Source organism: Necator americanus, chromosome V, assembly GCF_031761385.1.
Source record: "Necator americanus strain Aroian chromosome V, whole genome shotgun sequence".
Classification (NCBI taxonomy): domain Eukaryota; kingdom Metazoa; phylum Nematoda; class Chromadorea; order Rhabditida; family Ancylostomatidae; genus Necator; species Necator americanus.
Window position 1 is genome coordinate 9,915,262 of NC_087375.1, and position 14,848 is coordinate 9,930,109.

Below are 14,848 nucleotides of genomic sequence, written 5' to 3' on the forward strand. Positions count from 1 at the left end.
ATGCTACAGTTTATTTGTAATGTAAATTTACTTTTTCATACTGGGCTTTGTTTTTTTTTTCGCTTTTTTGCATCTATCAGGTTCTCTTTGTAAATGCCTTCGCATACGGAATCATACCGCAGATTGAAAGCTGAGAAAAATCAGAATTCTATAAATTTGCTATCCACTAGCAACATTGGCCGGCTGCCGGGAATAGTAGGTAGGTGTTCTTGGAGTCGCGCTGCTCGTTAGACTCTGTTAGGTGTTTTAGGTAGAATATGAGGGTTTTTGTAATGTTTTTTTTTTGTTTCTTAGGAATTGTTTTAAAATCCATGTGCTTTGCTCTCACTGCCTTCTCATTGTGCGACTAGTTACTGTTGTTCATTCGATTAAATTTTAAAAAAATAAAAGAATAAATTACATCATAAAATGGTGACAGATATCATTTTAGGAACAGCCAGAGTCATAAATCAAGCAATATTTCTATTCTCCTGATTATTTCTTTTACTCTTACCATAGCACTATTTTCATTATTGTTTTATTTACCCATGTTGACACAGATGACCGCTTCGCGTCTGCTGCAGTTTTACTGCAAATTTTTTCCTTGTACGAAAAGCTGCCTTAGTCAAAATCATAAGAAGCGTTGTGTTCGCCTGGTGTAAAAAAACAATTAATGGTCCCTGAATCTACCAGCGCATGATTTTTTGCCTTCACCTCTTGTCTTGATTTGACTGTGTTTAGGGACTGACTTTTAGATGGCTAAGCGAATTTTCACATTTTGTGATGCAAGAAACCAACGTTTTTGAATTTCCTGCTCATCGCATCATAACGATTTTTTGCAGGAGATCAGTGAAGATATGTAGTTTACAGAAGGCGACAAAACGTTAGCCGTAATAAGTTTGCTAGCAATCTTGGCTGCTGCTTAAATTCGACTATCGACAAGTTTACAGTTTGTCCCTACTTGAACTCATGTGGTAAAACAGAAATTACATTCCAAAGAACGGCGCGGTAGAGGACCATGTAAATATTTGTCAATTTCAACTCGATTCAATTATTTTAATATTCAAATATTCGCGTAGAAAAGTAATTTTATTCTCAGTTTAAGCCTTATGGCACAAAGATAGTGATTCAAAAGTAAGCTCAGGAAATCTATCCTGGATTAACAATTGCATTAATTTTTAGAATTTATACTTTTCATTCGTATGATAAAATATTGTGAGAAAAATAATGCAAATGTATGAATGTAAAATTCTACTGTAGGGAATTTCTCGTTTAAACTGACATTGCAAAAAAGAAAAAAGAAATAGGCTTTGAGTCTATCCTCCACTTATTTCTTATCCGCTACCGTATAATTTCAGTCAGAATCATTCTCCTTTCTTGTATGGATGTGGGAAATGGAAGGAAGATCACTACTTTCCAGTAATGATCGCTGAGGAAATGCTCGCATTAAATTCCAGGGACATTTTTTTTCACCGGAAATCTAGGTGGAAAAAAAAACCAAGCTTTCTTTATCTATGAGCGTTCAACCGTTTCCGCCGCTCAGAGTTTTATTTCCCTCTTCTTTGAATATTTATTTTTGAAGGGTCAATAAGTGCATTCCACAACGTTGAATCCTTAAGCGGGTGTTACCAGTCATCGACGTTCGTCAACCGCCAACAGGATGGCGTGCGCCGTCTAATCCCCTAATGACGGCTTTGACGGCTTCCTTTCAACGGCATCGTTCATCCTTTACCGCTGTTGCCACTTATTACGGTCAATCGTTTAACAATTGCCCTAAAACAAAAGCATAACGTTGATTTACAAAAACATAGCAGTTCTAGAAGTTTCCCGACAAATTCACCTGAATTAATCCTCAGAATACCCATAGTATGTTTCCAAATGTTTTCTCTTTCCAAATTCCCGAAATTGATGCTTATCAAGGAGTTTTACCACAAATAAGAGAAAAATAAGAAGAGAAAGAAGAAGAAAATGAGAAAATAAATAATAAGAAGAGAGACAAACTTTTGAGCGGCAACAGATCCATGTGTGACAGCTGACAGGGATTACAAAAAAATATGTAGACGTTTTGAAGGGATATGTAGAAACTGTCAATTTTTCATGAGTGATGTTGCTTTTCTTTATCTAGAATGCTCAATTTCATTGAATACAAGTATTTAAAAAACATGAACTTATGTGAAATTTGAGACAATTGGAAAATATCGAGCGCACAGGTTCTTACGAAGAAGAGTTAGCAGAGCTTCCTAGAACTTCTAATTATTAATCATGAAAACGTGTATTGGGGTGAATCAAATGTTGTAAAATCTTCTGCTAAGAATCCGTTGTTGTCGCAAGGTCGATGGTTCAAAACCGACCTACTGCCAACTAAGCTTTTCATCCCTCCGGGGTCGGTAAATTGATTCCAGACTTGTCCGAGAAGATAAAAACACTGACTTCATCATTTAGGGACTGACTTTTAGATGAATAAGCGAATTTTCACATTTTGTTATGCAAGAAACCAAAGTTATAGAATTCCCTGCTCATCGCATCATAACTATCTTTTGCAGGAGATCAGTGAAGATACTTTACCGTTTGTCCCCACAAGTCCTTGTATAGGCCAACACTCGTTCCAAAAACCTCCACGATTATGGATTGTAGTAAAAAAGTTGCCGCATCCCAAGTTGATCGATTCGCAAATGACTTTTTCCTTTTCCAACTCTATCTGCTAAAAATCTAAGATTTTCTTAACTTACTACGAAAAAAATACAGTGATAACACAAAATAGTTGACTCCAAACTTCAAAATACAGTACATACCGTGTTCTGGCTGTATTGTCCGAAACCACCGCTCGAACAAATTTTGAATTCAGCCTTCGTATCACTTTGACATTGACGATTCGATGGGTTTCCGTTGCTTTCGATTTATGCAGGAACGATTCTAAAATATAGAGGTTATATCGATAACCCCAGTGTTCCCGTGTGTCTACGTTTCTCCTAATCCACACACTATTTTAAGAAAACTACTCTTACGCTTCTCTGCTTCCCGCTCTTTACGCAATCATCTCATTACCTTTTTTATCCTTTCTGTATGGAGTAACAATGGTTGGCATATACTTCAATGAGAAAGATGAAGGTGGAGCTACTGTATTTCCGCAGCCGAACTGCAAACAAATCAGTCGATTTCCAAAACATCAAACAATAATTGGGCACAATAGAAGATGAGGATGTGAGATTGTGGACCACGTTTCAAGAAGCTAGAATTCTATGCACGATTTATATCCAGAAACATCACATGCAGTCATCACAACATCCTTAACACTATCCAGACAACAGTATGTACTTGAAGGCATCACTCCACGAATCTGAGGTGGTACGGATTTCAGGTGGAGTATTCATATACGGGATCGTTGATTAAGGAGAGTGAGGTGATTACGTCCATTTCTTCCTAATTGCCGTACAAAACTACCCGGAAGTTACGGCTTCGAGCGTTTCGGTACGCTATTTTCTACAACGAGATCGATTGCAGCGCACCAGCCTTAGGCGGAGCCGCATCTTCTGGGCCGTTTTTTTTTACGGGAATTAGGAAGAAATGTACGGAATCACACCCCTCTCCATAACGTACTATTCCTTATACGAATACTCCACCTGGAATCGGTATCGAATTCTCAGATTCGTGCGGTGATGCCTTTAAGGATACTGGACAGTGCATAAATGCCATTGGGTGACAATCTATAGGAACCCGGTGGTTCACCAGCCACTGTTCACTCATGATCACTCTGTTTTCATTTTGGAATTCTTGGGTACTGTACTAAGAACAATATCGGCGTTTGGCAAAGAGAGGAGGAGGGATATGCATGTCACCAAAGAGCACGAAGCATTTTTAGGCTTTTGATAAGACGAGGTTGTCGAAACGTAGGGGCAATAACAAAATTTCACCAAAATCTCGCTGGCATAATAAGAAAACAAAAATCGCCGGTAGAATTTCCTGAGAATAATCTCCACCTGCTCTTATTTGCAAGCAATTTTCTTAAAAGATTTCCAAGGTCTCGAATCTTGGAAGCTCCTAGGGAATTTTTGACCAGCAGACCAAAGACCGAGTTCACGGCGAGTTTCCGAACTCAATTACTAGTTTACTTCCTAATTTCAGGCTACAACTCCAAATCACAGGTTTCCCGTGTGGAAACAAGACATTTTGAGCACGTAGTGATGAGGTGTTAAGTATTGGCTGTGCGGTAATTAACGGAACGTATGACCCTGTATGGGACTCCCGCAGGGAAAACATCCATAAAAGAACTCAGAATAACGTAATCCTCTAAGTAAACATCGCAACCGTTTGCAGCTACCGCACTTGAAAGCGCCCGCCGATTCATAATTGCACAATTAACGCAATTGACAGAGCATCACTACTTTGTGAAGTTCAACGCGCTCATGTGTGAAAACAGGATGAAATTGAGAAAAGTTGAAAAAATAAGTGATTAGTATAATTTGTGAGTTGGATTTTAGTTGAAAGTGAAACTCCGGAATTTGTTATTTGAAACTCCACTGAAAGGACTGTTTGATCACCACAGTTATTTCCATTTGTGGAAATAAGGGCATGTATCTTTGACCCATCCATTTTCAAAAATTACATCAGCAGCTTATAAGTCATATAAGAAAGGATGGACTTCTACTGAAACCAGAATGAAAGCATATTGAAATGAGAAACAATCGCTATTACCAGAACAGTATTACAAGTTCAGGAAAGTTGAGAGACAAAAAGTAAGCAATAAAAAATAGTATCAACTTGGTTTAATCTTGTGGATGTGTCCTGAAAACGGAGTTTTCACTATTTCCCATGAGCAGTTGTCGATGATTGTTCCTCCTCCTCCCCCATTTTTTTTTTGGTGATGAAAAGTTGTCCCTTCGGCCAATTAAAATCTCGTCCTGGGATCCATTCCAAACTTTTCTTTCTCTGTGCACACAACATTTGAGATATTACATTATCACGAAGGGTTGCAGAAAAATTTCGTCGCGGAAATTTTCTTCTGGAGAATACTGCCTCCCTTACCTTCACTCAACATGCACTGTACTCTAAAAGCAGCAGTGCCTCTGAAGTAGCATTAGAGTACTTTGCATCGTTTGCTGCGATCCATAATGAGAGCCAACTGTCTTTTTGTGGCTAACACTAACAGGAACGCTTTTCCGAATATTCGAAATATTTGCGTTTCGAATACTCGGTCTACTCTGAATACCTGCATTGAATTGAACATAAGAAAGTTGTTTCTTCGGACATTTAAATACTATATTACTACTAACAATAATGTAATTTTGAAGAGCTGGAAATAATAATCGCTACTGTTTGAAGGCTTCATGGACAAAAACTGAAGTAGCAACGATTGTAGCCGATGATTTCTCACGAAGACCCTTACGACTGTACTCAGTTGGATTTTGAGTATTTCGAATTTTTCGGACCAATTCTGGTTGGTTCGTAAAGAACTCGGAATATCTCGATCAACAACCAAGAAATAACATGGTTCCACTGATCACGGGGTCAAATTCAGAAGATCTGCTTTTTAAAAGAGAAAGATTTTCTAGATTGAACTACACTAATTTGAATAAATTTCTGGATCATTTTGCTAACCAATTCGTATTTCAAGTTCTATAATTCAAGTGCCTCTACCGTAAATCTTCCCTGTTGAAGCGTGAATTGCTGCAAACAAAGCGACAGATGTTGCGTGGTCTAAATCCACTAATACTTTTCCTTATCGAAAGTTTCATCACGCACCTGACTTGTTCACTAATACTAATTGGCGAACAGATTAGTAACAGCATCACAGTTGTAGTAGTTGACTACTTAAGTAATTATTGAATTGTATTGGAAGGATATGTAGGAATTCGCGCATTTTTCTGGTGGTTTTCTTTCCACATTCTAGAAATATCGAAGAGTTTTGCTGGAAAAAATTTAGTTTCTAACTAAATTCATGCTCAAAAGAATCATCACCGTCAACAAAAAGGTTTTTTTTTTCTCAGGAAATGCGATCTAATTTGTGTTCTGCACATCACGTTGTTATTCACTTTATCTCTATACCATACCATTTCCAGCATATTTCAGGAAGGATGAGCTAATTTATTCGCAATGTGATCAGATTTCTCGCCTGACATACGAGAACGAGTAGCAATTAAATGCGCAGGTGCCGCGGATAGAGATACTGTAGCGCCGATGGGCGTCCAATCATGGCGAAGGCGCTGATCACAGTTAGCACCGCCCACCTACCTCAAGGGGTTCAAAGCGATTATAATTGCTCGTGGCTGTATTATTTTGAGACATAGTGTCAGGTTTAAAGCTCCAAGAGTGATATCAAAATAAAATAATGGCCGGATCGTCGTTTTCATCACAACAGGTGCGTCCTACGTTTTGTTTTTGTATTTAGACTGTCAATGGATTTCTATACTGTTGTTTTTTATTTTGTTTACATTTGTTATCGTGAATTATTCCAGTTAGATGTGATCTGCACTGCGCTTTACCAAGCAAAAGATGGTGAACAGCTAGTGCGTCTTTTTCGTGACATGGATTCGCGGGTTTTCTGTTCAGAATGGACTTCGCAGCCTGTCAAAATAGGTTTGCTGTTTATTTATTATTATGAACTTGTCGTTGTGTGTTTCGTCGTTTATTCACCATTTAATTGTATTCGTAGATAATTATAAAATTAAAACGACAAGAAAATAGCATTTTGATTTATATCATATTCTTCAAAATTCCAGGGTTTCTTCCCCTGCGTCTTTTCCTAAACTTCTTCGCTCTTCTACACTGGCATTTTTCCATCCGCTCTTCATTCGAATGTCGCAAATTCAAAATCAAAACATGAAAATCCATGCAGATTCATGTCCTTTTATTTTGTTTGGTTCTCAATTAAAAAAGAGGGATACGGAATCATCATAACACTATTTGCTCTTAAAGAAGGTTTCCATTCGTTTTGTCAGCTCAGTGACGGATACTTCGCGAATCGGGTTTACGAAGAACAATTTTTTGAAGACTTATTCTATGTTCACATACTCAAAGTTTCCGATTTACTATCCGCGTTTTCTAAGCGTTTTTTCAATTCATTCATTTTCATTTTTCAATCCCAATTCTGTCTTTACATCCTCTTTCTACTATCAAAGTTGTCTCAAAACAACAGATTTTGGGAAAAAAAAGTCCTTATCTTTCAAGCAAATGCAGATGCAGTTGTTGTTCTGGTCTCAAAAATTTTGTGCCTTCTTTCCACCAGGATACAATTGTCAGGTATAAACGACCATATAATAATGCGAAACTCGGCATCTCAAACTACGCAAACCGCCGAACACTTTACTCAACTGTTTTCTGCCAATTAAAAGTCAAGTGTGGTTGGTTAGATGTACTGCAGCGGAGAACGTAGTAGTCCCCGATCGTCCGTGCTTTAATATCCTCTAACACTAATCCAGCATTCTATTCCTCAGAGATTGATGGACTGGTATCACCTATGGGCTTTCGTATCTATCTATGTTCATAAAGCCAAACACTTTATCGCTTCTTCTACTAATCAAGAAACAAGGGTGGGGGAACAAGGATTGATAGACGGGCACCAATTGGCATCCCGAGTTATGTGTATGTATGTATATGTACATGTATATGTATATGTATATGTATACGGGGTGGGATACAGCGCTGTGATAAATCGATTGCCACCGTCTATGATCGCGCGTGTTTCAGTATCTCCCTAGATCAACTGGTCACTTCGACCGTTCTCTTCCCGTGAAACCTCGGCATATTCTGTCTATATTTTGCAATGGTATTTTTTAGATGGAACTCTTTATTTTCGGCTTTTTCGCCGTCTTCAGAGGGCTAAACAAGGGATGATTGGAGCAATGCTACATTTATCCCGTCAAGTGCCACACTCCCCTTGGTCTGTGTTTCGATGGTCGTTCAAGGTAGTGAAAACAGAACCTCTACATTAAAAGTAGTCTTACGTGTTGTTCACATGTCATGCAAATGAAGAGTTCCATCTAGAAACCTCACAGGCGCACTATTACAAAATACTGGTCACTTTGTTTTTCAAGGATAGATAGGTTGATGCCACCATACAGTAATTAGCTTCGCGTCATGTGTACACTACCAAACACTTCCCTTTTTTCTATTAGTCAACTAAAACGATAGTTGAATACTGTTTAGCATCAATCAATAAAAAAACAAAATGATCAGTCTAATCTACTTCTCTATTTACTGTAACATCCACTTTTCAGCATACATTTACGCTCTCTACCATTCGGCGAATTTTGAACGACTTTTTGAAGTGATCGGTCGATCACGATTCGATGAACGATACTACAAGGAACTACAGGAGATTTGGTATAAGGCTAGATATAAGGAGGTTAGTGATTTCTCGAACGTTTCCTTTTTTCTTTTTTCTTCAGCTTTTCCCACATGGTTACTACATCTACGTACTCCAATTTACAGAATGAATCTAAACGAGGCAAAGAGCTTGGCGCTGTGGAGAAGTATCGCCTTCGCAGAAAATATCCACCACCACGAAGTATTTGGGATGGTCAGGAGACGATCTATTCGTTCAAGGAGAATAGCAGAAAGGTTGTTGCGAAAAAAATTAAAATTCTGGTCACCTTGATCCTTGACTCCCGTTGATCTTCGAACTGGTCGAGCGGGCGCCAGTAATTCTTCCATTTGTCCCGATCGCGTGCCAGAGTAGCCCAGTGGTTCCTCCTTTCGCGTGGAACACGAAGAGCATCATATTTTTCTTTAAAGGACTTCATGAAGAAATCGGACCATCGGGTGGGCGGTCTTCCTGTAATGCGCTTAATATCGCGGGGAACCCAGTCGCTCACGGCTCTGGTCCAACGGTTGTCATTAAAGCGCATCACGTGTCCGGCCCACCTTATTTTAATTTCCTTAACAAACGCGGCAGCGTCTCTAATCTTCGGTCGTTGACGTAGGAGAGAACTTCGAATCCCGTCCCTCACTTGCGTGAAACGGGATACTCCTAGCATCACTCTCTCGATTTCACGTTCAATGACGCTCACCACGTTTTCTTCTTGCTTGCGAAATGCCCAGGTTTCCGAAGCATAGGTCAAAGCAGGAAGTACGGTGGTGTTGAAGAGGTGAGCACGGAGCCGGGTGTTCCTGGTCTTCTTCACTACATCCTCGATGCTCTTGTACGCTCCCCAAGCCGCTCGTCTCCTTCTGCCCAGCTCGGGGTCAGGTCGTTCATCATGTTCAGTTCCCGACCCAGATAAACGTAGCTGGTGCATTCGGATGTGTTCGTTCCGTTGAGCGTGAATGGGGCATCCGAGACCCATCCGTTCCGCATGAACATCGTCTTTTGTAGATTCAGCTGAAGACCGATGCATCCACATGTTTCGTCGAATTCGGTCAGCATTCGTTCCGCTTGGCTGATGCTAGGTGTTATCAGTACGATGTCATCAGCAAAGCGCAAATGGTGTAACTGCCGACCATCAACCTTCACTCCCATGTAGTCCCATTCCAACTTTCGCATTGCGTTCTCGAGGGTGGCTGTGAATATTTTGGGTGAAATTGTATCACCCTGTCGGACCCCCCTCTTCACGTCAATGATGATGTTCTTGTAGAATGGCGAAATTCCGGTCGTGAAGTTACTGTACAACTCTCGAAGTACCTTTATGTACTGAGTAGGGACGCCTTGGTTGTCCAAGGCTTCCACGACCGCTTCCGTCTCAACTGAGTCGAAGACCTTTTTCAAGTCGATGAAGGTGAGACAGAGCGGCATCTTGTACTCTCGTGATACCTCGATGAGTTTCGTAACAGTGTGAATGTAGTCAATCGTGCTGAATTCTTTTCGAAACCCTGCTTGCTCGCATGGCTGTCCTTCATCCAAGAATTTTTTAATCCTATTAAGAATCACTCTTGTAAAGAGCTTGTAGATGACGGACAGTAGGCAGATTGGACGATAGTTGCCGATGTCATGTGGATCTCCCTTTTTATACAAGAACACGGTCTTGCTGGTCTTCCACTGTTTAGGAACCTCGCATTCCGACAGATAACGTGTAAAGAGCCTCACCAGGGTGTTGATGAGTACTGGCGGAAGGCTCTTCGGGTGTTCTGGTCTTATTCTGTCGGGAGCGGGTGCCGTACGATTTCTTACCGACATGATAGCATGTCGTATTTCGAACGGGAGAACCTCTGGAATGACTTGACCATCTTCCCTCAGATGGTGAGGACGCAAGTGGACATGGCTGTCAGAGTAGAAGTCGTAGATGATTTTCTCCATCCCCCTTCTCGATGCAATGGCTGTTCCCCTTGGGTTCCGGAGAGCAGCCATACTCGTCTTGCGACTAGCGAAGTCTCGACGGGTATAGCGGATGCTTTTCCCCGCCTCTGCAGCTTCAGCCAGCACTTCTGCTCTTCTCTTTTTAAGGTCTTCCTTTAACGCCTCTCTGCAAAGCCTTGCGAGCTCGGACGTGAGATCTTGGTTCCCTGCGGCTCGTGCTGCTCCACGCTGGCGTATCAGCTCAAGAGTTTCAAGAGACAGGCGCCTCTTGGTGGTTTTAAAACTCTCAGTCTTCTTCGCGCAGTTGTAAAGGTGTTCAACAAGCCGGTCATATTCCTCGTCGATGTTGTCCATTGCGGAATCTTCCCAAAAGCCGGCTAGCGTAGCGAAGAGATCCCAATTGATGGTAGTCTTGAGATTTCTCTCTCTGAACTTGGCGGCTTTCTCTGCTCTCCTTGTGAAGAAAAATCTTCCTCGGAGGAGGCGATGGTTCGGTCTCGTATTGAACTTTGGTACAACACCGACGTCCGTCAGGCAGAACCTTTTATTGACGCTGATGTGGTCTATTTCATTACGGTACTCTCCACCGCGTGACTCCCACGTCCAATGTAGAGAGGAGGACTTCTGGAATTGCGAGTTCCCATGGATGGTCTTAGTCGTCATGGTGAACTCGGAGAGCCTCTCCCCCTGGTCATTCCATTGTAGGCCGTGGGTCCCGATGTGAAGTTCCTCCGGCGTTCTTCTTGGGCCAACCTTGGCGTTGAAATCGCCAATTATGACCTTGTAGAAGGCATGGTCTTCTCGGTAGAACTTTTCCAGGTCCATATAAAAAGCTTCGGCTTCTTCTTCTTCGTAGCTTGATGTTGGAGCGTAAGCGACGAAGATAGTCAAAGCTGGTGTTGGGCCACATCTTCTCACCCGCAGACGTCCGATTCGGGTCGTAAGTTGTTCAAAAGAGTCGATGTTCTTTGCCATACTCGTGTTGACGAGGACGCCAACTCCACCAACACCTCTACTGTCGCATGTTCCTAAGAACAGTTCTTCTCCAGTTCCATATACGGCGTTGAGAGGGTGACGTCGTCTCGTCTCGGTCAGTCCGATGACGTCGTACTTGATCTTCTTGGCTTGCATCATCAGATCTTCGATGGCCGCTTCCGATGCAAGCGTACGTGCGTTATAAGTACAGATCGCCATCCTAGTCCTTTTCCGTTTTGGTAGCCCACATGACTCCTGCAACCCCGTCCTACCTGGCGCTACCGTACCAGGCTTTCCTCCGGAATCAGGAGACTCTTCTCTACTACTGTGTTTTGCATAAAAATTTTAAAACCCATGGGCAGGTTGCAAGCCTCTGGTCCCATGAGTTTCTGGGAGAACTTTCGTTCTCCCGGAGTGGACATGTGGAGCTTACTTGTTGGAGGCGACTCCAAACCGCCTCCCTTGCACCTCCCAGTCACTTGATTGCAGGCTTTTGGCCGGACCGACGTGCGGGATACAAGGATGTCATGAGTCAGTCCTGGCTCAGCAGAAACAGGGAGTCCATCCCCTGAATCCACCTGCGTCTCTGGGCAAGCACAAGGTCGCTTTTGGTCCGCGATTAGCCCCCTATCCGCCACCCGGGAACGCGCCACGTAGCCTCGACTAACCGGCTGTGATCCCTCTAGTGAGGGAGATCCGTAGAATTCTGGTATCGGATGAAAATTGCAGCATCTATACACTTTTCCCGATATTTTTTTTTTTGATTTTCGCAAATAGAGGGCAGGACAGAAACGGGAAAATTGCTTAAGCGCTCGAAAGATTTCTAAAACATCGTTGACCATATTTCCGTTGATTTCATTTTTTGAAGATATGCGGTCGAAAAAGTAAAAATGTGCAGAACAGACAACGGAGAAACGAAAATGAACGAGAAATTCTTGAGATTTTCTTGAAGATTTCCCAGTGATTCTTCCGTTCGCCCAAAAAGAATTGCATATTTTTAGTACCTGAAACAGTTCTACAAGCAGAACCAATATCCAACATTGGATCAAAAGAAAGAAATTTCCAGAGCAACTGATTTGGAGATTGTTCAGGTATGCTATCTCTTCTCCTCTTGGATCACCGTAAGCAGTTCATAGGGAGTGATTGATATTTTGCAGATTTCCAACTGGTTCAAAAATCGTCGTCAACGGGATAAAACGCGACTCGAATGTGCGCACTATGGTCGTCCAGAAATGATGCAGTTACAGACACTTGCCTATTCAAATTTACCGCTTAATATGAACATCAGCATGCCGTATTCATGTAAAGCAGATTAAAGTAAAGGAATAAATATGATGTTATGTTCTTGAAGAAACTCGGGAGTATAGTGATTCCGCTCAGTCAATTGCAAAAGTTTGCCGGTTGTTAGTGGGCTCTGACGATCTGCGAGGAACGAGGAGACCCTGATGCCTCTAGTCCAGAAATACTGTAGTCACGGACTGGTAAACAGGCTGCGGGTAAGACCGACGGATTGATTCTCTTTGGTCACAGCGCTGTTCGGTTTTCGTCATATACCGTCAATATGTGTGCCGCGCGTTCTCACCAATTCTGGATTTCAACCTTAAGACTCCATGCCTATTGTGACATACAGTCGTTGAAAACAACAACGAAAGCGGAATGGAAGCTGTATTCCAGGATTTGCATTCGAGAAAATAACTTCACAACGAATCACTTTCGACCAATTGGTCTCCGGATGAAGAATCGTAGGTTGGGAACCATCGATCCGTCTCGGTGGTCCTTCATTGACAAATATCAAAAACCAAATCTGACAATTGCAAATAACTGTTTTTCCTGAAGATGACGTAGCTTCGGTGCCACCTTCTTCTTTTCGGCAATTCTATCATTAAATGCATGTCATGCCTTCCTGTTTAGGCTTGAGCGTATCCTCTAAACTATCTTGGACCTTCTCGGCTCGGTTGTGGCAATGATAATTTTTCATTGTGTGGGTAATGGCTGCTACGTTTTGATAGCCTTCCTGGGTTCTTACGGAGCAAAAATAAGGCACTCTTTACAGTTATCGTCTTCTGTATTCCTGTGATTGAACCCATAAAATCTTCACGTCTTCCACTTGTGATAGAGAAGGACTGGCCAAATGGGCTAACATTCAGAGGATGCTAGAACTCACACTTTGCGAAATTTCCTAAAAGGCGTCGAATATATTTATCTTATCCTATATCCCAGAGCATTTAAAATAACATTTTTTGATTTTGAATAATGCCTTCTCACAATTTTACAGTAACAACTAGGTCAGTTTTCTTCCTTTAAAGGCATCGCCCCATGAATCTGAGGTGGTGCAGATTTCAGGTGGAGTATTTTTTATAAGGGATAGTAGATTATGGAGAGGGGGGTGATTCCGTCAATTTCTCCCTAATTGCCGTAAAAAACGGCCCGGAAGATGCAACGCCGCGCAAGGCTGGCGCGCTCCAGTCGGCCTCCCTGTAGGAAATAGTGCGCCAGAACGCCTGAAGCCGTATCTTTCGGGCAGTTTTTCACGGCAGTTAGGGAGAAATGGGCGGAATCACCCACCTCTCCATGACCTACTATCCCGTATAAGAATACTCCACCTGAAATCCGTACCACCTCAGATTCGTGGAGTGATGCCTTTAAATGATTCCATTCGTTTGTGTGTTCACTGGCATTACCTTTTATATGCTGGTGCTCCACGATTTCGTAATCACTCCTATCGTGTGTTTTTTTCCACATGAACAATATGCTCTCTAATGCATGCAACTACACTACGATTTCTATCTTTATATCTATGGTAGGGTCAAAATGACATGAAGCACGGACCTTTGCGTAAGAGGTCGCGCTCGGAAGCGGTGCGGTAGAGACAGCGTTTGGAATCGAGGTGGGACCATGGCGAACTGCAGGGGTGGGTGGCGGTAGCGAGGGTCCTTACACGATTCCAACCGCTACGCTCCACCGCTCCCCTTCGAGCGCAGCCGCTTTGCCCGTGCTTCATGTCGTTTTGACCCAACCATATCTTCATTCTACCTTCAGATTTTTTTTCCTCTTTTTCACGTTTCCCTTGATATCCTATGCTGTACCTTCTGTCAAGCTTCCTCGTCGCATGAACATGATCATGCGAACCATTTTATGCCCTTGAGAGGATGCTCGGTGTACACTATAACGTTTCTATGTTCTATCTCCTTTAAGATGTTGACAGCGAACGCGAACGTTTGCTGACGCCTAGATAGAACAGGATGCAACTCATGCCCACTGGTAACTGTTGAACTGCTAATCAATTTCTAACACAGGACACTGGTCCTTTCCCAGTCTGACCCCAACTCCGCCGCTCATATTCCAAGACTTCCTTTTCCTTCTAATCGACCAACGGGTTTAACCGATGCAATCAGACTTTACACGCTCATCTTCGCAAAACATCCTTGAATTCGGGCTAGGCAAGTCCAAATCCCACAGGAGAGGTCATTTTCGGTACAATATGGTTAATTACAATAGCTAACTTTTCGCCTATACAAATAATAATAATTAGATAACATCAAGAATAACTAATAGTTAGTTTTATTTCCACTGTAAAACTTCAACATAACAATCCTACTATCAAACTATGCGTAGAATCAATAATCACAATCAACATAACAAGTAAAACAACTCTGTCCTAACATT

At 42.0% G+C, this 14,848-nt stretch overlaps 3 protein-coding genes across 4 annotated transcripts; 2 read left to right on the forward strand and 1 right to left on the reverse strand.

The window, feature by feature from the left end:
• Positions 1–6,304: 6,304 nt before the first annotated feature.
• Positions 6,305–8,897, forward strand: RB195_013446 (uncharacterized protein; the record flags this gene model as incomplete). Of its 2 annotated transcripts, XM_064203262.1 has the most annotated exons (5): positions 6,305–6,334; positions 6,432–6,552; positions 8,193–8,320; positions 8,407–8,494; positions 8,710–8,897. In XM_064203262.1, the coding sequence occupies 5 exons, from the start codon at positions 6,305–6,307 to the stop codon at positions 8,895–8,897; spliced, it is 555 nt and encodes a 184-aa protein (XP_064059143.1). The 2 variants fall into 2 exon arrangements, with proteins under 2 accessions (XP_064059143.1, XP_064059144.1); XM_064203263.1 differs by lacking the exon at positions 8,710–8,897 and having other exon boundaries at positions 8,407–8,589.
• A 200-nt stretch (positions 8,898–9,097) lies between these two features.
• Positions 9,098–11,401, reverse strand: RB195_013447 (uncharacterized protein; the record flags this gene model as incomplete). The annotated part of the gene is made up of 1 exon (XM_064203264.1): positions 9,098–11,401. The coding sequence occupies one exon, from the start codon at positions 11,399–11,401 to the stop codon at positions 9,098–9,100; it is 2,304 nt and encodes a 767-aa protein (XP_064059145.1).
• Positions 11,402–11,536: 135 nt separating this feature from the next.
• RB195_013448 (uncharacterized protein) lies at positions 11,537–12,498 on the forward strand (the record flags this gene model as incomplete). The annotated part of the gene is made up of 3 exons (XM_064203265.1): positions 11,537–11,617; positions 12,184–12,273; positions 12,340–12,498. The coding sequence occupies 3 exons, from the start codon at positions 11,537–11,539 to the stop codon at positions 12,496–12,498; spliced, it is 330 nt and encodes a 109-aa protein (XP_064059146.1).
• Between the last annotated feature and the right edge of the window lie 2,350 nt (positions 12,499–14,848).